Genomic DNA, 25170 nt, shown 5'->3' on the forward strand with positions numbered 1-25170 from the left:
AGTAGGTATGTAGAATTATTAAATTCCTGGTGTCTTCTTTTTTTCTTTTTTTGGCCAGTCCTGGGCCTTGAACTCAGGGCCTGAACACTATCCCTGGCTTCTTTTTGTTCAAGGCTAGCACTCTGCCACTTGAGCCACAGTGCCACTTCTGGCCTTTTCTGTATATGTGGTGCTGAGGAATCAAACCCAGGGCTTCATGTATACGAGGCAAGCACTCTTGCCACTAAGCCATATTCCCAGCCCCTGGTGTCTTCTTTTACTTTAGTCTTCTTCCTTCTCCAATTCAGAAGAGAATATGGGCTTTGGAATTGTGCTAAGATCTTTCTTGTTTGTTTGGAGAATAGTCAAGTAAATGACTCCAGGCTTCCCTGGCCTCTTTGTCAGGACTCCCCGGCTTTCCGCTGCACGGACAGTGAAGTCACAGTGCAGCCCAGCCCCTACCTGAGCTACGGCCTGCCCAAGGACTTCGTGGACCTCTCCACCGGGGAGGACGCCCACAAGCTGATCGATTTCCTTAAGCTGGTAACGTATATGCGTATGCCGTTCAAGTTGGTGGTCAAGCATACTGTTTCACATTTCATTTCAGTCTTATTATAGCAGCCAGACTTTCATTTGATGACTGTCAATGAAAGGATCAGAACCAACAGCTTCCATCATTGTACAGTAAAATATGGAGTGTGAGCTGAAGGAGTAATTTATCAATTGGAATGACAGGAAGGGTGGTACAACCTTGCACATTGTAACATTTTCACAACATTTCTAGCTTTGAATTATGTGTGTTGTCTTGGGGCTGCCGGAAGTCAAGCTTCTGCTCTGGTTACTCAGGGAGGGGCGTGGCTCTTTGTACTTACTTCCCTGTGATTCTGCGTGGAAACACACAGATCCTCAAACTAGAAGACCAACATACCCTCTTTCCTCCCACAGCAAAGAAATCAGCAAGAGGAGGACTGAGCGCTAGATGAAGACTAAGCTCAGGAGGAAGCACAGCTGCTTCTGGCCACTGGTTGTGGCCCCCACTTCCTCCAGACTAGTGGGCTGGGCAGGCAGTGTGGGACTCAGAGCTTTTTATATTCGTGGGCAGGGAGGGACTTTGCTATCTATAATGAAGATCTTAAGTGTGCAAGACCGTCCTGTCCTAATAATAAAGTAACTTTCTACGAAATACTTTCTTCCTATGGCTCAATCTCTTTGGATTTATCTATATTTTCTTTGCTGCTGTTTTTATACCTACCAGGCAGATAGTTAAATTTATGTTTATTATATGGAAATGGTTCTTAATCGTTATTTCTCCATTTAAAAATAAAACTGTGTATTACAATGGAAAATACTTGTATCTTGAGGGTGTTCATCTAGTTTTACTTGCAAATGAAGCTATCTACAGAATGAATCTGCCTACAAATTAGAAACTTCTCATACGATCCAACAGTCATGAAAAGTATATTGGAGTTTTGGAGAACAGACAACTCCCACCCCCATGCCTTTTTCTTTTCTTTTGTTTCAATCCTGGGGCTTGAACTCAGGGCCTAGGCACTGTCCCTGAGCTTTTGTGCTCAAGGCTAGCACTCTGCCATTTGAGCCACAGCGCCACGTCCATTTTTTTGGTGGTCAGTTGGAGATGAGACTCTCATGACTTTCCTTCCTGGGCTGGCTTTGAACTACAATCCTGAGAGCTCAGCTTCGTGAGTAGCTAGGATTACAGGTGTGCGCTACTAGTGCCCAGCTGACAGTCACTTTTTCGAAGCCCAGCATTTTAGTAATTCTTCTGTAGTGTCCTCGGCGGTGGTCGAGCTGAGCTGTGGTTCCCTCGGCCAGTCGCCAGTCAGGGCTGCCCCGGCAGCCTCCAGCGGGCCTCGCTAGCTGCGGCCTCCGCACACACAGGGGCACGAGGGAGGCGGCCTGGGGTAGAGGACAAGGGCGAGCTCCTCCCTCCTGCGTGTTCAAGACAGATTAGTTCTTGAATTCAGTTTCTTTCTTTTTTTGTTGTTGTTTACATAAGTTGCTTTGTTAAATGGCAAAAAAGTCCAATACATAACTTAAAATTAAGAAAAGTGAGGGAAGGGGCAGGGTAGGAGGGGTGGATGAGAATGTTACAAGGGATGACATCAACTGGGCACTAATAAATCAAATAAATGAAAATAAAAAACTATAAAATAATATGTATCAAAATGAACTCCAGGAAATGGAAACAAAAGGTGTTTTTTTCTTCAATGCTGTTTCTTTTTTTTTATTAATTTTTTGCACATGGTGTTGTGCAAATGGGGTACAGTTACATAATAGGGAAGTGTGTACATTTCTTGTGATATCTTACACCCTGTTTTTCTTTCCCTTCCCTAGATCAGGTAGACATATATACAATACACAGTGTACCAAAAACATATACAGTAGCCACGTGGCCTACGCCAAGGGAAATTCACCTAGGACTTTAAATGTAATGTCAACAATAGAATTTGCTTATCCTTATCTTATATGATCATACATACATAGCTTTTGAGCTATTGTGATCCACTGAGAGGTCTATTTTTGACCTTTATATGTTGAGTAGCTGTTTGGTTTTAGTTACATAATGTAAGGTCTCTGACCCAAACCTGTGGAAATACCATTTGACAAGAAGTTTTTTGTTTCGCAGACCTGGTCTCTACTGTCCCACCACCCCCCACCTTAACAGTCATATATCAGGGAGCTCATGCCCCTATGTTCTCTGTGTTCTAGACTTGTCTCGCTCAACATTATTTGTTCACGTTCTGACCATTTCCCTGCGAATACCAATATTTCACCATTCCTAATCGCTATGTAGTTGAATTCAGTTTCTTGAGCTCAGTATTTGGTTTGGCAACTAATAGATTACCAGATGTCTTTCTGAAGCCAATTGTTTGAGATATGAGTGCTTTGAAAAAAATATATATTTTTAACTGTTCATGGGTCTTTTTGTAAACCCACAAGAGAGGGAGTTTGTACCACGAGTCCATTTAAATTTAGCCCTGGAAATGGGCTTTGTCTTTTTTAGCCAGAGAAAACAAAATAAATTCCACTGCTCCACACGTAGAGACCAAAAAGCTCACCGAGGCGAGGGAGCGGCAGGCTGCGTGGCCCGCGGGGACTCGGCCAGCAGGGACTCGAGGCGCTGCCAGAGCCGGGTGCCGCTGCTCTTCTAGCCTGGCACTGACGAGCAAGGACCGGGAACGGACTGGGCGGCAGCGAGCGCACGTGCGACGCCTGCTTTGCCGGGAGAAGGGACAGTGCTGAGCTCAGCCGGAAAGTGAAGAAGCCAGCTCCGGGAAGACGCCAGCTCCGTGAAGACGCCAGCTCCGGGAAGACGCCAGCTCCGTGAAGAAGCCAGCTCCGGGAAGACGCCAGCTCCGTGACGAAACCAGCTCCGTGACGAAACCAGCTCCGTGACGAAACCAGCTCCGTGAAGAAGGAAAGCTCTCCACACAGGGTGAGCACTCACACAGGGCGAGCACTCACACAGGGCGAGCTCTCCACACAGGATGAGCACTCACACGGGACGAGCTCTCCACACGGGACGAGCACTCACTCAGGACGAGCACTCACTCAGGACGAGCACTCCCACAAGACGAGCACTCACACAAGACGAGCACTCCCACAGGATGAGCACTCACACAGGGCGAGCACTCACACAAGACGAGCACTCCCACAGGATGAGCACTCACACAGGGCGAGCACTCACACAGGGCGAGCACTCACACAGGGCGAGCACTCACACAGGGCGAGCACTCCCACGGGACGAGCACTCCCACGGGACGAGCACTCACACAAGACGAGCACTCCCACAGGATGAGCACTCACACAGGGCGAGCACTCACACAGGGGGAGCACTCACACGGGGCGAGCACTCACACAGGGCGAGCACTCACACAGGGCGAGCACTCACACAGGACGAGCACTCACACAGGGCGAGCACTCACACAGGGCGAGCACTCACACAGGACGAGCACTCAGGGGGAGCACTCCCACAGGGCGAGCACTCACACAGGACGAGCACTCACACAGGGGGAGCACTCCCACAGGGCGAGCACTCACACAGGACGAGCACTCACACGGGGGAGCACTCACACAGGACGGGCACTCACACAGGACGGGCACTCACACAGGACGAGCACTCACACAGGCTAAGTACTGTACACAGGACGAGCACTCCCACAGGCTAAGTACTGTACGCAGGACGAGCCCTCCCACAGGCTAAGTACTGTACGCAGGACGAGCCCTCCCGCGGGCCGCTCGCTCAGGCTCTTGTGGAGGAGGCTCTGGTTGACGAGCAGCAATGGAGCGCGGCCCGGCTGGGCGAGGACAGCGCTTGCGCTTCGGCTCCGCCGGGCAGGGCCGTTGCCACTGTTGCGCGTGGACACCACGGCCTGGCTCACGCAAGGAGTGCCAGGATAGGACATGGACTCGTTGCCTGCGGAGGAAACGGTAGCCCCTCTGTACATCCCCCGGACAGTAACTAACTAAACAAAAGCAAAAAGAAAGGCGTGACGGGATCTGGTACGGGTTCGAAGCTTCCTGACTTCTCTGGGAAGCAGGGAGGGATTCAGTAGCAGGAGGACACTGTAAGAATTAGAATCTTTTCTGTCAGAGTGGTGCTGCCTTCCCATCAACCTTGGGAGGAGTTTTTCTGGAAAGTTCCCCCTGTGGCCATGTGTCTTGGCCCCCATCCATTGTATTATTAGTTACATCCTATTCTGGTTACATTCTGTTACAAGTTCATTGAATTTTAGCTACATCCTGTTAATGGAGCTAATTTTTTAAAAATCCTCTTTATACTATCTAATTGGACAAGATTGTGAACCTAAGTTTTGACCCATCGGAAGAGGGGCAGTATAAGTTAGGGAGAAAACCCAGGCAGACTTCCTGCCCAGCGTGCTAGCATTCTCGGATCCTTCTGCAGAGGAAACTAGCTTGCCAAGTTCCTTTTGAGTCGATGCCCTTATTCCTACATGACACCCCAATATCCTGCGACACGCTGAACACATCCACAGTGACATAGTGTCTTTCCTAGAGAAGTGGCAGTTGAGATAAACGAGGGGAAAAGGATGGAGATACAATTGCCAGAGTGACATTTTCCTAACAGCCATCTAACAAGTAGTGCTGGGTGTCATTTTGAGGCAGGATAGACTAGGGAACAAGGTACTTAGAAACATAGAAGCACTATCTTTGCTTCTAAGAGAGACAACAGGATTCATTCGTTACCTCAAGAATTAGCATCTCAGCCTGTGGCTCATGCTTGTAAGCCTAGCTATGCAGGAGGCTGAGATCTGAGGATTGCAGTTCAAAGCCACCCAGGGTAGGAAAGTCCATGAGACTCTTAACTCCAATGAACCACCAGAAAACTGCAAGTGGCGCTGTGGCTCAAAGTGGTGGAGTGCTAGCCTTGAGCACAAAGCACTCAGGGACAGCACCCAGGCCCTGAGTTCAAGCCCCAGAACCCCAACCAAGAACAAAAAAACGATTTAGCATCTGCTTGGTGGCCTTTGTGTACAGCTCCCAGGGAGGGGCAGGCCTTCTGGGAAGCTCAGTCCGCTTTTCTCCCAGCCAGCACAGGCTTTGCCTTCCTGTTGATGTGATGATTTTTGAAACCAGAGTAAACCAGTCCTTAATCTCATTGCCTTCCTTCCAGCCTGCAACACGGGCAAAGAGGCATGGTTCCTTACTGACCTCTCTCCCCAGCTCTTAGCCCCCACCTTCAGGAACAAAGGTGAGGCGAGCCGAGACAAGACAACAACACGTTGCTTCATCAGCGGCTCTTACCTTCCATCTTAGCTCTCTGGAGGCTGGAAACCTGAAGATGAGGGGCTGGAGGCGTGGCTCAAGCGACTGTCAACCCTGAGAGCAAAAGCTAAGTAAGGGACAGTGCCCAGGCCCTGAGGACAAACCCAAGTAATGGCAAAAAGGAAGTTTAAAAAATATATAGATGTCACGTATGGACACGAGTACACACACATATACACATATGCATACACACCTAAGAGATGTTGTGTTAATGTTGATTCGAGTTAGTATGCCAGGCAACCCCTGCGTTTGCATTAAGCATGCATGCTGGGAATACAAAAGGGAAAATCATTTGAAATATGTCACAGCACAGCTAGAGGCGCCGCGGGGCAAACCCCTGATCTTGGCGAGGCTTCCTCCATGCAGTCCTAAAGGAAGGTAGCCAAATGCTCTCTCCAGGGTCTCCCCGACTCCCAGAATTCCCTAGGCGATTTGCAGGCTGTGCCTCCCCCTTCCTTGACAGCTCCCATCCTTCCTTCCTCCTCCCTCCCCCGTACCAAGTCATCTTCTTCAGCCGCAATTTATCAGCGAGATCCACTGTGCAGGTCTGAGGCACGGGGCAGAATTGTAAATAAATGCATCATGCATTTATTCTTATCTGGGGAAAGCTGACAGCCGAGGTTTTTCATGTCTACAAATGGCTTTGAAGATGAAAAGTGTTGCCTGAATGTCAAGTGACATTATCGCCGTTAGGAGTGTTTGTTTTTTTGCCTGGTGAAAGGCATAGATCTCTATCCAATGAAAGCCCCAACATCCTCCGCCAGCATTTCTTTGCTTCTTGTATACTGTGAGTCAGGAATTGGATTGCGAGATAGAGAAGCCACATTTGGGAGAGTGAATCAGGAGTCTTCATGAGAAAGCCAGCAACTGCAAGCAGACACCTGTCCCCAAAAACTTATAGTCTCGAATACACTTAATACTGTTAGGAAACTGAGCCACGAGGGTAGTAAAGAGCAGAAAAACGACCTCAACAAATCCGATCAACCCTAATGGAGTTGTAGAGAGACACCATGGTGACCTGAGGAGAATCGAGAGACACGAGGCTTGGCACCCTAGAGAACATTCTTTTTTTTTTTGGCCAGTCCTGGGCCTTGGCCTCAGGGCCTGAGCACTGTCCCTGGCTTCTTCCCGCTCAAGGCTAGCACTCTGCCACCTAAGCCACAGCGCCTCTTCTGGCCGTTTCCATATATGTGGTGCTGGGGATTCGAACCGAGAGCTTCATGTGTTGGAGGCAAGCACTCTTGCCACTAGGCCATATTCCCAGCCCCGAGAACATTCTTGACTCTGACCTTCAACGTGTTTTGCTATAGACTCTGTGTGAAGAGCATAGGATTGATGTGTCCTTAAATAATTGTTGGGTATGAAATCATGAAAGCACTATGAATTAGTGCTATGGAAAATCATTTAGTGACTCCTCTTGAGAACTTACAATAATGGCTAGCACACATAGTACTTACTGTATGCTCTTCTATCTGTGCTCTCTGTATTAGTAACTAATCTTCCTGGGTGCAGGTAAAATGAAGACATTACCACACCATTTCATGGATAAGAACACAGAGGCACAAAGGGGTCAGGTGGTGAAGGTCTCTGTGTTAGTAAGTAGAAAACATCCTAACTTGAACATGCATTTAGTACACCCAACAGACCAACATGGTAGCCACAAGGCACAGAGCACTGTAGGGTCCGGCTGCCACTGTAGCTTTGGCTTCCTGAATGGCCCAACACCGTGGGAGTATCACACATCTCCTTAGCCAGGGCAAGTATCCAAATCCAGAACTGCAAGTGTGATTTCTACCACATGCACATGGCTGCTGCACCCTTGTAAGATGAAATTATTCCTAGGAAAACCCATGGAAAATTGGGTAGCCTTTGTATATTTTGTGTCCATCTTTCTTCTCTCTCTGAGATTCCATCATCCCCTGTTAAGTAAATACTAAACCCCAGAGTCGACATGCTTAGATCTCAGCTTCCCTTCAGGCTGTCTGAAATTAATCTATAGCATGATCACATTTGGAAGCATGCTTTTTTTTTAAGACAGGGTCTGAATATGTAGCCCAGGCTGGCTTTGAACTCCTGATCCTTCTGCCTGAGCTTCCAAGTGCTGGAATTACAAGGTGTGAACTACCATGCCGGGTCATACACTTATTAACTTTTTAAACTACCCAGACATGAGATAGTATAACAGAATCTTGGGCCTGAACCTCTGGATAAAGTTTTTTCTCAATGAAAGAAAGTAATTGTTATTTGAGAAAGTATTTTTTCTGTAAAACTGTCCAATTTCTTTGTCAAATCTTCCTAGTTTATGGTTGTTGATTTTGGAATGGGGAAATTGCAAATCATATTTATTGATCCTTGGACTCAGTGGGAAATGTGTCATAGACTTAATATATATATTTTTTTAGGACATGAAAACTCAAAATGTTTTTCTTAAACTAGTCCAAAATCCCAAAATGTGTAAGGTTGGCGGGGGGTGGTGGGGGTGGTGGGGGTGGGGGTGGTGGGGGTGGGGGGGTGGGGGTGGCAGAAATGGCCTGCAACTTCTTCCAAGTTGCTAAGGGATTTACCACCAGATGGTGCCATGCGCACGCTAGTTAATAAAATGGCTGCCCCTTGTGCATGACATTTATAGTACTAAGTTTAGGCCCTTGGGCTTAAGAGCTAGGGCTCAAGACACAACGGGCTGTGCTGTGGCCACAGAAGACAGATGTCTCAATTGCTGTGTGCGTTTTTAGGTGACTGAATTCTCCTTTTGCATCCTGTAAGTGTGCTCTGCCTTTCAACCAAACACCACCAGGCTTCCATATTCGGAGAAGCTGTTTAGTTTTGTTGCGTTTTAAGTCTTCGCCTCCATTCTCAATGCAGTGTACAGGAGAGGGTTGTGTATTGGGCCCTCTTCGTATTGTGCTGTGCCATTGTTGATTTGTTTCAACACCAAACACTTGGCTTCTTCAGTTCAGCAGAGGAAAGACTGGAAGCATAGATAGAAAAAAAAAATGGGGCGCATGTTGAATCCTCATTTCTGAGGATGGAAAGATGAGTCTGAACCCCAAGGCCAAGCAGTTCACTGCACATGGGAAAGCAAGTCTAAGGTTTTTTTCCACTGCTGTTGAAATCCTGGATAACCAGATGGTTTAGCAATGAAGGGCGTCCAGCGTTCGCAGGGCTTGAGCAGCAGGACAGGCAGCCACAGGTAGGCTTGTGGCTTTTCGTTGCATGTTGAAAGAAGGGAGGGATGTGTGTCCCCGAGGTTAAACAGAGCCCTCACTCGGGCTCTCCCTGTTGCTATGCAGTGAGGTAAATATTTGCAAAGCACCTCTTGCTCATCTGGATTTGGGGTGAACATCTGCTGGGTATGAAACCATCTCTGTGGGGAAGTGAACCTCCCTGGCTCTTATCTCCTTGCTGTGGCAGAGTTCACCTCACGGTGATACAACCTCTGGAGGGAAGGGAGGCCCTTCATCTTACCTTCATCTCTCAGTTGTTACTGGCACATGGTGGTGGCCAACATGGCAGTGTTGTATGCAGGAGCCAGGGAGACAAGAAGTGTATGGAGATCTAAATTCCTAGAGCTGGAGTCCCCTGAGCTTCCAGAAGGCCTTGAGCAGCACACCACATAGTTCTGTGTTTGCTTGGGTTCCAACCTGTAAGAAAGACTAAAGTAATTCCCGGACAACAACAAGGTGGAAAGTTGTGCTTTCAGACCTCCGCACAAGGAGAGGAAGAAACACATTGATAAGTGGTTTAACGTGGAGGTAAATTGAGCCAGAGGGCTGGTGGCTCATGCCTGTAATCTAACCTACTCAGGAGAGTGAGATCTGAGGATCATGGTTCAAATCCAGTCCAGGCAGGAAAGTATGTGAGACTCTTTTTTTTTTTCCTCTTCATATATTTTTTTTAGTTTGTAAATACTTTAAATCGTTATATAAATGAGTTTCAATTAAAAAAACATACTTCATAAGTACAATGCATTTTTTGGTTTATTCATTTTCTTTTAAAAATTAATTTATTTATTGTCAAAGTGATGTACAGAGGGGTTACAGTTTCATAGGTAAGGCAGTGCGTACATTTCTTATCAAACTTGTTACCTCCTCCCTCATTTTGTCTCCCACCTTCCCCCCTTCTCGTTTCCCTCCCCCTCCTGAGTTGTACAGTTGGTTTACAGCATACTGTCTTGTAAGTATTGCAGTTTCATTGGTTCACCTTTTACCCTTTGTCTCTCCATTTTTATGTTCCCCTTCCCTTCCCTAGTTCCAATTAATGTATATACAATACCTAGTGTACCAAAATCAGTTACAGTGACATCAGGGGTAAAACCATGGGGAAGAAAGACAAAAGAAAAAGGCATAATTTCACATGGTACATTGAAAACAACAACAACAATGATAAACCACTTATTTCCATATCTTGGAGTTCCTTTCACTTAGCATCATCTTATGTGTTCATATGTCCATAGCTATTGAGCTATTGTGTTCTTCTGCTAGGTCTATCCTAGACGTACTAATTATTACCAATGAGGGAAACCATAGAGTCCATGTTTCTTTGGGTCTGGCTCACTTCACTTAGTATGATTTTTTTCTAAGTCTTTCCATTTCCTTAGCAATGGGGCACTGTTGTTCTTTCTGATGGAAGCATAGAATTCCATTGTGTACATGTGCCACATTTTCTTGATCCACTCATCTGCTGAGGGGCATCTGGGTTGGTTCCATACAATTAACCACAAAGAAGTCAGACATAAAACTATAGCTGAAGTGGTAGAATGCTAGCTTTGAGCACAGAAGCACAAGAGACAGCATCTAGACCCAGAGTTCAATCCACAGACACCAAAAAAACAGTGTCAGTCATTTAACCATCCTTCAGCTGCAGAACTTGGCTAAGTGGGGCAGACACCATGAGGCCTGGGCTAAATCATTAGAGTTCAAAGAGAACAGGCAGAGCAAGACACTTGGCACTTCTGTCGATCTTCTACGCAGCTCTCCTCTCTGTGATCATCAAAGAAGTCCAGAGTGTGGATTTCTAGAAACACGGGCTGTGACTCAGTGGGTGGGAGCACAGGCATCTTTCTTCTGCCCGGAGCACGGTGAGTCTCTGGGAGGACTCCTCAGAGAGCAGCTCACAAGAGGGGTTCATGGGAAGGGGAATTACGGGAGGCTTTGGTTTTCTCATGGTTGTCTTTCTTCACCAGGTCCCTCAGCAGAGCCACGGTAGCTTTGCCTCTGAAACTGGGGAGAACTGCCCCATCTTAAATATCCTGCCCCCTTTCTTCAGGAAAATATATTCCTGCACGCAGACTCCAAGCCTGAACAGCCACCAGCACAGGCTCAAGGTATTTGTGTGCAGTGGTTTTCTCTTTCTTGAAGTGGGAAGATCAGAGATAGCCATGTGGTGAACTGCCCGGCCGGGTTCGGGAGACGGCCTGGGTAGGATGCTGCGGTGGGAGTGGAGGCCCCACTGCAGGCGGTGGGATGGCTCCCAGCCAGGCTGAACGAGGTCAGTGCTTTCAGGGTCGAGCCGTGAGGGGAGGCCGCGCCTCTCACGGCCTTGTGACTCATCACCAAGTCTGGAAACGCACTTCCTCCTATTGGGCTGCTCATCACGCAGGCGCCACAAGTAGAAGACTCTACACCAGCGTTCCGTGTTGTCTCAGCAAACCTGACAACCATGAGCTTCTGACCGGGTACCAGGAAACAGAGCACCTGTTGGTAGATTGTTAACTTTCGAGTCTTAAAGCAAAAAAACAAAACAAGGGCTGGGGATATGGCCTAGTGGCAAGAGTGCTCGCCTCATATACATGAAGCCCTGGGTTCGATTCCTCAGCACCACATATATAGAAAAGGCCAGAGATGGTGCCGTGGCTCAAGTGGTAGAGTGCTAGCCTTGAGCAAAAAGAAGCCAGGGACAGTGCTCAGGCCCTGAGTCCAAGACCCAGGACTGGCCAATATATATATATATATATATATGTATATATATAAATATATATATATATAAATCTAAAAACAAAACAGCACCTGCCAACTTTTTGTTGAGTCCCAAAGTAACTGGGCCACTTGGATGTCAGTCAAGAGATGAACAATTCATTTTCTTAACAAGAGGTAATATAGTACCCTCAGCGTAGTGATGCTTATTAATTATGAATTTACCCCAGGGAGAACTCGCTGACAGTGGGGCCAGCTATTGCAGGATGCATGGCTGTAGGATTCCGAGTTCCTCTTCATAAGCATTATTCTTGGTAGAGACACAAATCAGAACCAAGACCCAGTTAGTCGTGGGTGGCTCATGCCTGTAATCCTAGCTACTTAGGAAGCTGCGATCTGACGATTGAGGTTCAAAGTTAGCTGGGGCAGGAGAGTCTGTGAGACTCTTATCTTCAATTAATCACAGAAAAGCTGAAGTGGCGCTGTGGCTCAAGTGGTAGAGTGCTAGCTTTGAGCAAAAGGAGCTCAGGGACAGTGCCCAGGTCCTAGAGTTCAAGCCCTAAGACTGGCAAAAAAACACACAAAAAGAACCAAGAACCTATTGAATGGTTGGAATATGTGATCTTTGAGTTTTTTGCAACCACAGGAGTCTATGCTCACATTACCTAGAGTAATGCCTGGGACCCATCAGCTGCTCAATATGAGCTAAATAAAATGTGTATCATCTGCATTATGGCAAAAGGAAAGGACGTGGGGGTGGGGGTGGGGTGGAGGTGGGGGTGTTTGCTTGCTGTTGTTGAAGTTTACCCCAAGCAGGCTTTTCTGACAACTACTTTTAAGTACTTGTATTGAATTGTATTGAAGTACTTGTAATGGAATATCGTCTTCCACAGACAGTGGCTGAGTTTGACGTGGGGTCTCCGATTGGGTGGCAGCCAGAGTGCTCCTGAAAGCACCTGAAAGGTGGCTACCTTTGTCATCACCACTGTGGTTTCCCACAAGCAGCCAACACATGGAGGCCATGACACAGTTAAAGTGCCACGTCCTAGTTAATCAGCGTGATTCGGCACAGGCAGAAGGGCTTTGCCAGGCACCGCTTGGCATGGAGAATGTGGCTTCTCCTGTATGAGGTCATCCCCGAGCGTGGTCCACCTTCTGCAGACTCTAAGCTGACTGTGCTCATTAAGGCAGGTGGAAGACTTGAAACGATGGTGCCTTCCAGGTTGACTTTAGAGATGACCCCCTATGAGAGAACTAAAGTTGATACCGAGAAGTGAGTGACCTTTGGTAGCTGATAGCTTGTGTCAGACCCATAACAAAGAAAGAAGGGACCTGCCTTGTTTTAACCTGTCTTTCCTGTCTTGATAGAATTATATATTGTTTACTGATACTGAGGATTTAACTCAAAGTCTCTTGCATGCTAGGCAAAATACTCTACCACTCAAGCTATGCTCCCAGCCCCTCTGTTTCAGAATCAAAAAATTAGACTCCATAATCTGATAGAGGAAGGTTTTTGCTACATGAGTTTAATCCTTCCTTCCTTCCTTCCTTCCTTCCTTCGTTCCTTCCTTCGTTCCTTCCTTCGTTCCTTCCTTCCTCCCTTCCTTCCTTCCTTCCTTCCTCCTTCCCTCCCTCCCTCCCCTCCCCTCCCTCCCTTCCTTTCTCTCTTTCCCCTTTCTTCCCCTTCCTTCATGCTGGTGCTGGAGCTGGAACTTTACTCAAGGCTTATGCTCTACCCTTCAAGCCACAGCTCCATTTCTGGCTTTTTGGTGGTTAATTGGAGTCTTACAGATGTATCAAATCTCAGCTTCAGGAGTAGTTAGGATTACAGGCATGAACTACTGGTGCCTAGCTAAATTAATCTTTATGTATGAAAGTATTACAAGTTTATAGGGAGCTACACATGGAAAAAAGTTACCCATAATCTTATTATCCTAACCTTTTGAAACCTTTCCAGTGCTTTGCAGTTTATTAGAGAGATCATTTATTACCATTTCAGTGCAAATATAATGTTGACAATAGAATTTTTCCTACTTAATATGTTGTAGGCATTTTACCAAAATTTTTTCCCAACATTTATTTCACATCTTTAGCTTCTCATGTCTAGGTCATACTTTGTTGGGTGGCAGGATTAACAGTGTCGAATGTATGCTGTGTTTATCATTGTCTAGGCTGAGTGTCTGTGCAGTGCCAATATTGGGATGGCAAATCATCATGTCAACTGTTTGCAGATGGGAAATTTCAGAAGCTACTGTGTCCAGCTTACTGTGTGTGTGTGTGTGTGTGAGAGAGAGAGAGAGAGAGAGAGAGAGAGAGAGAGAGAGAGAGAGAGAATCTTTCCTTTACATCATATATTTAAGATTTATGCAGGTTGTTGCATATGTTTTATTTGTTGTTTGTTATTGCTAAACAATATTCCTTTGTTTTAATACATTCAAATTTGTTTACTCCTCTGTTGAGGGACATTTGGGTTGTTTACTTTGGGGCTACTGTGAATAAAACTAATATAAACAGTGCTGGCAGAACATTGTGGAAATGTGCTTCTCTTTGCTGAATGAGAATTGGTATATCATAAATAGGTGGTGTGAGGTTTGGTTAGGGAGGTGTATGTTTAACCTTATAAAAGTACTGCTAAGCTGTTATCCAAAATGCTTGTACCATTTTTCACTTCCTCCCACATTATAAGAAAATTCCTCCGTGTCAACAGTTAATATTGCCAGTCCTTTCATTTTGGCCATTTGTGGGTGGGAAGTGGCTAGTAACTCTGGTTTGAATGTGTACTTGTCTGATGAATAATGATTCAGAGCACCTTTCCATGTGCTATGTGTAGAGTATCTTCTTTGTGAAATGTCTATTAAAGTCTTCTGGGTGCTTAAATATTGCTTTGTTAACCAGGCGTGGTGGTGTACACCTATAATCCTGGCATCCTGGAAGTAGAAGCAGGAAAACCCAGGATTTGAGGTCAGCCTGAGCTATGTAATAAAATTATCTTGGGGAAAGGCCTGTGTGTGTGTGTGTGTGTGTGTGTGTGTGTGTGTGTGTGTGTGTGTGTGTGTGTGTAAGAGCAAGACCAGAATTCAATCCTCAGTACCAAAAGAAAAAAATGGAGGTGTCTTTTTCATTTTTGATCTGTAGCATTACTTCATATATTCTGGATCTAAGATCTCTCATAGATGTTTATTGCATATTTCACCCAGATGACAGCTTGCTTTTCCAATTTCTTAATGATATCCTTTGAACAAAATTAAATTCCATAGCTGATTTATTAGTCTTTTCTTTCCTGGTTAACGCTTTCGGTGGTGTGGCTGAGACATACAGGTTTCTGGTAAAGGGGCTTGGGTTTTAGGTTTTACGTTCAGGTCTACCCTCCATCTCCAGTCAGCCTTTGTGTTGGTGGGGGCGGGTGGAGGTATGTTGTCCCCACGTGAGTAGTTAGTAATACCCCATAATGTGTCCAAATGCATTTCTTCAGCTAGGCATCTATGTGGAAAGTCAGCTGACTCCATTTTATATACCCTCCCCCTCCTCCTCCCAGAGATACACAGAACCATATATACAGATACATAGAGACATACATATACATACAGATACACACACACACACACACACACACACACACACACAGAATTTTCTCCCACAGCATTTTTTGGGGGTGGGTGGGGGGTCAGGTGGGCCTGAGTGCTGTCCCTGAGGTCTTTTTGCCCAAGGTTAATGCTCTACCACTTAGAGCCACAGTTCCACCTCTGGGTTTCTAGTAATTCACTGGAGATTAGAGTCTCACAGACTTTCCTGCCTGGACTGGCTTTGAACCCTGATCCTCAGATCTCAGCCTCCTGAGTAACTGGGATTACAGGCGTGAGCCACCAGCACCCAGCTCCACAGCAATTGTTTTCTTGGTCACTTCATTGAAAACCAAGCCTCTTCTTTGCTGAAAGGGCTCCCTGCAGCCACAGGGGCTCCTGTGTGGATGGGGGTGCGTTTTGGGGTTCGAGTGTGTCTCCTTAGCTCCCTTATGGAGTTCCCTGCCTGGCTTCCAGAGGTGGCTGGGAGGGGTGACAGGGGGTGAGCCGTCTAGCAAAGCCTGGGAGGTTTGGCTCACCTGGCTTGGAATATTCCTGGCTTGTACGGCTACCGTCTCGTTTCCAGGAAGAGAGAAAAAGGAAGCTATTTCTCTAGCTAGAGGGCCAGGGAGCCTTTCCCTCTGAAGCCCACCTGGGAGCCAATGACCAACACACGTGCATTCCGCCAGGCAGGGAGACTGGCTAATGGCAAAGAGCCTTTGGTGGAGGTGGTTGGAAAGCACCTTGCTTAGGGAAGGAAGGGAAGGCAGGCTGGTCCTGGAGACACAGTGCTGGCTGGTGTTTGCTGGTTTCCTGGGAATACCAGCCGTAAAGTCTCCTTGAGGAGTCTGTCACCTGGTACAGCGGCTTGCTCAAGCCCTGGCTCCCGCCCACCATGAGAGGAGGGGGCCGGCTCTCCCACGCTCATCCTCTTAACCTCGTCCCTCCCTCCCTCCCTCCCTTCCTCTCTTCCTTCCTCCCTCCTCCCTCCCTCCCTCTCTTCCTCCCTCCCCTCCTTCCTTCCTTCCTTCCTCTCTTCTTTCCTCCCTCCCTTCCTCTCTTCCTTCCTCCCTCCCTTCCTCCCTCCCTTCCTTCCTCCCTCCCTCCCTCTCTCCCTCTCTCCCTCTCTCCCTCCCTTCTTCCCTCCCTCCCTCCCCTCCTTCCTTCCTTCCTTCTTTCCTTTCTTCCTTCCTTCCTCCCTCCCTCCCTCCCTCCCTCCCTCCCTCTCTCCCTCCCTCCCTCCCTTCTTCCCTCCCTCCCTCCCCTCCTTCCTTCCTTCCTTCCTTCCTTCCTTCCTTCCTTCCTTCCTTCCTTCTTTCCTTTCTTCCTTCCTCCCTCCCTCCCTCCTTCCCTCTCTCCCTCTCTCCCTCTCTCCCTCCCTCCCTCCCTTCTTCCCTCCCTCCCTCCCTCCCCTCCTTCCTTCCTTCCTTCTTTCCTTTCTTCCTTCCTCCCTCCCTCCCTCCCTCCCTCCCTTCCTCCCTCCCTCCCTCCCTTCCTCCTTCTCTTTCTCCCTCTCTTCCTCTCTCCCTCCCTCCCTCCTTCCCTCCCTTCTTCCCTCCCTCCCTCCCTCCCCTCCTTCCTTCCTTCCTTCTTTCCTTTCTTCCTTCCTCCCTCCCTCCCTCCCTTCCTCCCTCCCTCCCTCCCTTCCTCCTTCTCTTCCTCCCTCTCTTCCTCCCTCCCTCCCTTCCTCCCTCTCTTCCTCCCTCCCTCCCTTCCTCCCTCTCTTCCTCCCTTCCTTGTGTTTCCTTCTCTCTCTCCCCCCTCTCACTCACCCCGTGCCTCTGCCAGGCTTCCTGGCCTTACACCAGCCTTTCCAACTGGAAACTCCTTCCCTGCCTCAGTCCAGCACCTTCCCGACAATGCTGCTGCTGTCACAGTGGCTCCCCAGCATCTATACCCCCTGCCCCCCACCCCTGGCAATGCAGTGACTAAATAGACGCCGGCTCCATGGTGCTCCCAATTAGTGCTCCATGTGGCTGCCTCGTTCCCCAAGAGAAAGGCGCGTGGGACCAGCCTCCTTGCCATGCTACAGAGAGCTGGCCTGAGGGGGGGGTGCTGAGGGCATCACTGACACCCCAAGGCCACTGCCCTCTACCCCAGAGCACCCCCAGGAAGGGACAAAACCCCCTCACTACAGAAAGCCTTGCTGTGTTTTCTGATAGTTGAGCAGTGACCGGAGCAACTCAACAAGGGTCACGGGGCCAGTAATGATCCTTGAAGTTCGAGAGTGTTCTGCGGGCCGGGAAATGCTGAGCAACAAGGCTCCAAAGAAACAAGCGAGATTGAAAGGGCCGAGAGGGGCGTGCGTGGGAGAGGAGGCGTCATCTAATGAGCATGGAGTTTGGGCTCTGCATATGCCATGGTTCTGAATATCATACAGGGTGACCGACGCTAAGCTGCACCTGTGAAGAACAGTGAAGAGCTACATGCAGTAGCTCACATGTGTCATCTCAGTTACTTGAGAGGCCGGCATTGGGACTGTGGTTCAAGGCCAGACTGGCTAAAAAGTCACCAGGATCACATATCAACCTGGGCAAATATTCGAGATCCTACTCCCAAAATAAATAAGGTTAAAAGGCCTGGAAGAGTTGTTGAACTGGTAAAATATCTTTTTTTTGGGGGGGGGGCACATATTAGGCCCCGAGATCAAACCCTAATACCATCACTACAAAAAAAACCATAAATAGAAAACCCTACTAAACCCCCGTGACTGTGTCCTCTGAGATTGCAGCCAGTAGCTAGAAGCAAAAGTGTGTGAGGGTTAGGGAGAGAAGATGAGGAGCCCCACACCAGTCTGAAAAATGAGTTCCTGAGAGGAAGTCGGGGTAACAGAGGCATCTAGATCCAGCATCTTTGTAGCTCCAGCACCGCTTGCCCATTTGCGTGCTCTCCCTTCCGGTTCCTTCTTGCTCACACACTTGGACCCACAGAACTTTCTAGAAGACTACATGACACTGAGGTGGTGAGACTGGAATGAGGGCGCTAGTTAGGCTGTCCACTCCTTTTCAAGGAATGGTGGGCTCCCACTTTTCACCCCATCCATAGCCCAAGCATCTCAAGTGGCCTCCAGCTCTCCATCTGCCAGTGCTAAGTCACTGCTTCAGGGACAAGGTTAATGGATTCATTGATTAATGTGTTGGGTCAGAGCCAGGCCCTTTGCTTATGCTGAACTGAAGTTCTGCCAAAGAAAGAGAGAAAGAGAGAGAGAGAGAGAGAGAGAGAGAGAGAGAGAGAGAGAGAGAGAGAGAATGCAAACTCTGTGACAGTGCCACCCCATGGGCGAGGGTCACGAGGTCCCAGCATGCCCCTGGGCAGTGAGGAGAGAAGGTCCTGCCTGAAGAGTCACAGTTGGCCATTTGTTTGAAGTTGCAGAAGCATTGATGGAGGTAGGATTTGAACTCTGGGCTTTCTACTCCTCAGGACAGAGTCGGTATCATGTTTCCGGTGCTGCATAGCTCTGTGTTAGTAAGATCAAGAAGGATTTTCCTTCTGGAAAAGCTCTTTTTAATTTTTTGTTGGTCCTGGAGCTTGATGTGGCTTAGTGGTTGAGTGCTTGCCTAGCATGCATGAAGCCCTGGGTTCAATTCCTCAGTGCCACATACACAGCAAAAGCCAGAAGTGGCGCTGTGGCTCAAGTAGTAGAGTGCTAGCCTTGAGCAAAAAGAAGCCAGGGACAGTGCTCAGGCCCTGAGTGCAAGCCCAGGATTGGCAAAAAAAGAAAAGGAGAGAAAAGAGATCATCTAGGTTAGAACAAAGGTTAGATTTTCTCTTTGTTACCCAAGCACCTGGTATGAAGGGATGAACAAGAAACAAAACTAGAGATGGGAAATATTTAAATCAATTTTCTAGTATGGTGTTTCCTTCATCAATTATATTACCACAAAATATGGAGAGTGTTTTGTTAACAGAAATGATCCTAGTTGGGTGTAGGGTGCAGGCTTGTAATCTCATTGCTTGGGAGGCTGGGGCAGGAGGATTGAGAATTGGAGGCCAACCCGGGTCAACACTGTAAGACCTTGTCTCAAAATTCAAAGAAAATTATTCTAAGCAAACTGGATGTATATTTGATTAGGGTCATATTTTTTCTTTGTCTTTTTTTTTTAAATGAAAAGACCAAAAGAAAAAAAAAAGAAAGCCCTTTCATTAGTATTGTACAAAGAACTTTTGAGGAACTTACGCTTGCAAAACCAGTTGTGGTTTTTGCAAAGTGCAAAAACCTATTTGAAAAAACAAACCATGCAAAGGGTGGAGATTTCATTGCCTGGCAAGGGGTGATGGTGTGGAAATGCCGGCCGTTTGAGAGGGGAGAGGGCCCAGGCCAGGCACCAGAGGCTCCTCTGACAAACCTTCTTATAATATTAACGAGGAGAAAGTTTCCTGACTTTCACTTGATTTTCAAGGATTTAAAGCTGTTTTCTCCATTACCATGGCAACGAACAAAACTGGAAAGTATGAAAATGCAAATGGAACCAGGGGAAAAAATACAGCCATTAAGAGCAAAATCCTGTCACCGTGTGTCTAAACTCGAACCCTCTCAGCATCCATAGTTTTGTGACTTCAGGTTCTGAAACACAGCCTGAAGCTTGGGGCGTAGCAATGCGCTGGGCAGACCTCTGACCCCTCTCAGCTGAGTCCTTCCACCCAGCCACGCAGATTCTGTCTCTGCAGCACAGTGGAGATGCTTTGATGAATCAATGTTTAGAGCCAGAACATTCTTCCTAGCACCCCATGTGCTGGGCCCTTGGTAGATGGCCAATAAATACTCACTTAGGGAAACCAAATGTTTTCTGCAAGAGCCAAAAGCTAGGATTTCTATTTTCTTGACTTCTTGCTCTCGTGGTCATGAATGTATTTGGTCCTCTTTCTTTTCTTTCGGGTTGAACTGAGAGTCTTGTACTTGTTCACTTTGCTTGCTTGGCTGGTGCTCTACCACTTGAACCACACCTCCAGCCTAGCTTTTGGGGGGTTATTTTGGCTGGCCTCAACCCATGATCCTCCAGGTCTTGGCCTCCTGAGAAACTAGGATCATAGTGGTGCACCACCAGCATCTGGCACAATATTCTGTTTTCTCTTTGACTGACTAGGATCAAGCTCTCTTACTAATGCTACATTTCCCATGGATGGCTGGGGTCTGTCTTTTTACCCCTCCCCCATCATGGGTGATGGGGTGGGAGGGGGACAGGAGGGGTGCATTTCCTTCACTTCAGACATTCTGGCCTATCTCTTTCCCCACCCTCTCTTAAATTTCCCCACGAAATTTTCCAGACCCAATGTTCCGGCTGCCACTGACAGGCAGCCCTTTGCTCCTCTCCTGGGCCTGGCACCCGTGCCAGGTTCTTCCCTTGCCTCCTTGGGAACACTAGTGCATGACAAGTCAGTAAGCTCATGGACCAAGAGTAGCATTGTGCAGAGAACATTCCAGTAAAGGAGGGGACAGAGCAGACTCCCTTTGCAAGATGCTGCCTAACGGCTCTAGGGACCTGGGGTTTCTCAGGGCATAGGATGATCTTCACTGGGAGAGGGGAGGAGGAGGAAGGAGGGACGTTTGCAGATTTTCAGCCTTTTTCTGCTTAATATACCAGAGGAAGCTCAGATTTCCGGGGCCCAGATCCGGAAGAGGGGCAACTGAAGTCACAAAGTCACATGGAGATGGGGAAAAGCACAGGAGGGAAGAGAAAGGGCCCTAGGCAGCCCCTTTACCCTCCTGGGTCCCATCCAACCTCCTCACCAACCAATCAGAGGTGACAGAGGTAAGAACCTCTTCACCAACCAATCAGACGTGACAGCCTCCTCAACAACCAATCAGAGATGAGAACCTCTTCACCAATAAGCAGAGGTGACAGCAATCTGGAAGATGACTGCGGGGAAGAGCTTTGTTGCAGGAAGGCCCTTAGCACCATGCGGGGAGTATTGCCCTTGCTCCTCAAGATTACAGAGCAGCCCTGGGGCGGTTCCCTTCTCCTCGTGGGGTTCTGGTGGAATCCCTCACTCTTCTTGGGTGAGCCTTAGATGGCTCCAGCCACCTGAGATTCCTACTCTTGTCACTCCCAAGCCTTCAACATAAGATAATGGCAGCTAATTTATTGAGCATTTGTTACAAGCCAGGCACTATCCTAATGCTTCAATGCTTCATATGCACTATTAATGAATTCTTGTAAGCATGTGAGATAGAAGCATTATTAGGTCCAGTTTTCAGATAAGGAAAATGAGACACAGGGAGGCTTCAGAGATTAGGCTCAGGGCTTCCATATCAGCTATTCTCTCTCTCTTTCTGTCTCTCTCTCTCTCTCTCTCTCTCTCTCTCTCTCTCTCTCTCTCTCTCTCTCTCTCTCTCGCTCTCTCTCTCTCTCTCTCTGTTACTATGAACTCAGGTCTCCAGCCATGTCCTTTTCCTTTTATTTTCCAGATAGGGCCTCACACTTTGCTTGAGTGGCTTCTTAGCTGTAATTCTCCTCCGCTGCCTCCCAGTTAGCTGGTATTACAGGCATGCACCACCATGCCTGACTCAGCAACACCTCGACTGTGAAGCCTTCACAGACCTGCCTTGAAACTTCTAAACAACCCTTTGTAACACATTTTGGAGGAAAATGTATTTTTTGAGTTCCTAGAGCCAAAGTCCGGGTGAACGTGTAGAACAGTGTTCCTTTTGTCAAGTCAGCGCTGTTGGTATTTGGGGTGGAGATGGGGCTTCCCAGTGTCTGTTGGGGCTGAGCTGAGCTAGGATGTGGCGGTCCCCACCCTAGCTCAGGGCTGCTGCTCACACGTTCCCTCCCCATACACCCAGGGGCTTGGGCAGGCTTCCAGCACTTTCTCCATGTTTTGGACAGCCCTCCACCTGTACTTGCCAGCACCCCCTGCTGGGGGGGTGGGGGGGGCTCCTCCACTGCCTGCCAGAGACAGCTGTTCAGTGTCATGCGCTGACTCCCACGTGGGAGGTCTGGTTTACGGAGAGGCTCTTCGGATCATGAAATGTTTTAACGATTCCTTGTCATTCGCGTGTTGCATGGTCTTCACACATTAGTCATCCACCCTGCTCCTTGTTAAGAGGAAAGAACGAGCGTGGCGCCTCCTTGTAAGGAGTTCTTTGTAGCAGCTGGGGTTAACAGCTCTCACCTGTGTGTTCCCCCCCCCCCCCCCCCCCCCCCCCCCCCCGTGTGCAGGGAGAGCCTGCTCGGCTTTCTGCATCCATTCTTCCCATTTTGCAGATGCGGTAACTGAAGCTCAGAGGACTGACTTCCACCATAGTTAGAGGTGGGATTGAAACCCAGGCCTGTCTAGCAGCAAAAGCTTGGCTTCCCAACTCCCGGGCGCTCCAGCCTAAGGCCACCCATGCTTCACTATAGGAGAAATGGAGATGTGCCCCCGGCAAAACCAACTACCACACAACTTGCAGAAACTCCTGTTTGCAGGCCAGACACAGTGGCTCACATCTGTAATCCCAGGTACTCTGGAGGCCGAGATTGGGAGGTTAGTGGCTTGAGGCCAGCCTGCCGCCCCCCCCCCCCCGAAATGAAGTTAGTGAGGCCTGGCTTATCCCAGTCAAGCAGTCCAGCATGGTAAGGCACACCTGCGATCCCACCTGTGCGAGACTGGAGACAGGCTTAGCCTGACTGTATCTCACATTCATTCGTTCATGAATTCTCTCATTCATTCACTTATGAATTGTATCTCACATGCATGAAAGGGTGAGAAGAATGAAGGAGAACGGAGGGACCTTTTCTGTTGTGGGGGATGATTTGTAAAAGCACGGGAAAGATCCCAGAACAGTAGAAAATTCTGTTCAGTAGACCCCTGATTCTTCAAGCCCCTAGTCATGTTGTGTGATGCTTCGGATAATACCAAATCCTAACTATATTACATCTTTCCTAGTCCCACACCTGTGGCAAAGCTTCTTTTATACTTTAGGCACAGCAAGGGATTAACAGCAATAACTAATAATAAAATGGAACCATTTGTAGCAACAGGCTATCATAAAACTTCATTTAAAATTTATGAATTTTTAAGATTTCTGGAATATTCCATGTAGTAATTTGGCCTGTATTGACCACGGGTAACTGAAACCAGAAAAAGGTAAAACTGAGGATAATAATAACCGAGTATATGTTTTGTAAGATGATAGCAATTGAAGTATTTATGGGCATAAATAGCAAAATCCAGATAAATAGAACAGAAAAGAAGGTCTTGTTGGCTTTCCTTTGTGTGAGAAATACCTGAGCTTGTAAACTCATAAAGGGAAAAGATTGATTTGAGCTCATGGTTTGGGAGATTCCAGTACAGTGTTTGTTGGCTCTGTTGCTTTTGGGATTTGGGGTAAACACCCAAGACCCATACTGTAGCAACAGCCAGGAGGCAGAACATAGAATAAAAGTTTGTAAAGAAGGAATGTCAGAAGCCATTACTCAAAGGATGAGTCATTTAATGGATGGTGGGTGGGTGTGTGGGGGGGAGTGATGTTACACCATAATGAACTCAAGATAGAGTAAAATTTTAAAATGAAATCCTAGCAATAACCCAAAGAAAATACATGGGCTCTCCAAGTAGACAAACACACTGAACAATTAAAAAAAAATCATCAGTGGGAAGTTAAAAATGGAAAGATGAATAGAATGAATCATATAAAATATAAAACCAGTTTTGGTCAAAATGCCATAAGCAAATTTGAAACACGTTAAAACAGATGCCAGGAAAATGCAACTGAGAGTTTTTTCCTTCTTTGTTCCTTTTCTGTTTCTGTTGTTATTTCTCTTCCTTTTCTTTTTGAGTTTGGGCCTTACTATGTTATGCAGGCTGGCCTTGAACTCCTGGGCTCCAACAATCCTCCTGCCTCAGCCTCCTGAGTACTGCAGGTAAATAATTCATAGAAATACACATTAATGGAACATACATTAAAAAATTCATACTTACAGGGCTGGGGATATGGCCTAGTGGCAAGATGCTTGCCTCTTATACATGAGGCCCTGGGTTCAATTCTCCAGCACCACATATATAGAAAACGGCCAGAAATGGCGCTGTGGCTCAAGTGGTAGAGTGCTAGCCTTGAGCAAAAAGAAGCTCAGGCCCTGAGTCCAAGCCCAGGACTGGCAAAAAAAAAAAAAAAAAAAAAAAAAAAAGTTAAAAAAAAATTCATACTTACAGGTAAGAAAAAGGATTATCAAAAGGCAATTATATGGTTCCATTTTTCACTTCTCAAATTAACAAAGCATATTTAACTCTAGGATTCCTATGCGGGAAAACAAGTCCTTTCATGTATCACTGACAAGTCTCTAAATTGGTAAAAAAAAAAATCTGTTTTGAAAACAATTTTTCAAGATGTAGCAAGTTCTAAGAATATTTATGTCCTTCATGCCAGTCATTTCATATCATGAGTTAATTAGGTGATGCAGACCTATATTTATATATTGGGGTATTCATTTCAGCATTATTTGTAATGATCAAAATTGGGGGCTGAGGGTGTAGCTCAGTAGAGCACCTGACTGACAAATGAAAGGCTCTGAGCTCAAAGCCAAAAAAAAAAAAAAAAATTGGAAGCTACAACAAGAAAACTGTTCTCACAACATGAGGGGGTCTGAGAAGAGTTCATAAGATGGCGTTGAATATAGATGGACACTTTGGTCCTGTGTTTGAAAAAAATCAATTACGTTAAGAACTAAAATAGAGCCAGGCACTAATGACTCACACCTGTAATCCTAGCTACTCAGGAGACTGAGATCTGAGGATTGTGGTTCAAAGCCAGCCTGGGCAGAAAAGTCCTGAGACTCTTACCTCTAATGAATCCCAGAAGAAGTCAGAAGTAGAGCTGTGGCTTAAGTGATAGAGCAGTAGCCTTGAGAAAAAGGAACTGAGGGACAGTGCCAAGGCTCTGAGTTCATGAACAACAAATATGTGTGTGTGTATCTGTTGGAAAGGATTGC

The 25170-nt window shown here is 47.2% G+C and overlaps 1 protein-coding gene and 1 long non-coding RNA gene across 2 annotated transcripts in view; one reads left to right on the forward strand and one right to left on the reverse strand.

The window, feature by feature from the left end:
* Cdc123 (cell division cycle 123) overlaps positions 1 to 1169 on the forward strand; it is a 24763-nt gene extending 23594 nt beyond the window's left edge. Inside the window, exons 12-13 of the mRNA XM_048367528.1 lie at positions 385 to 522; positions 925 to 1169. Of these exons, the coding sequence (XP_048223485.1) occupies positions 385 to 522; positions 925 to 951 (165 nt within the window). The 3' untranslated portion in view covers positions 952 to 1169. The remainder of the gene's footprint in view (positions 1 to 384; positions 523 to 924) is intronic.
* LOC125366807 overlaps positions 1 to 5683 on the reverse strand; it is a 9377-nt gene extending 3694 nt beyond the window's left edge. The window contains exon 1 of the long non-coding RNA XR_007213977.1: positions 5670 to 5683. This is a non-coding gene — a long non-coding RNA (uncharacterized LOC125366807). The remainder of the gene's footprint in view (positions 1 to 5669) is intronic.
* Between the last annotated feature and the right edge of the window lie 19487 nt (positions 5684 to 25170).

The sequence above is a fragment of the Perognathus longimembris genome, chromosome 18 (assembly GCF_023159225.1).
Source record: "Perognathus longimembris pacificus isolate PPM17 chromosome 18, ASM2315922v1, whole genome shotgun sequence".
Taxonomy (NCBI): Eukaryota; Metazoa; Chordata; class Mammalia; order Rodentia; family Heteromyidae; genus Perognathus; species Perognathus longimembris.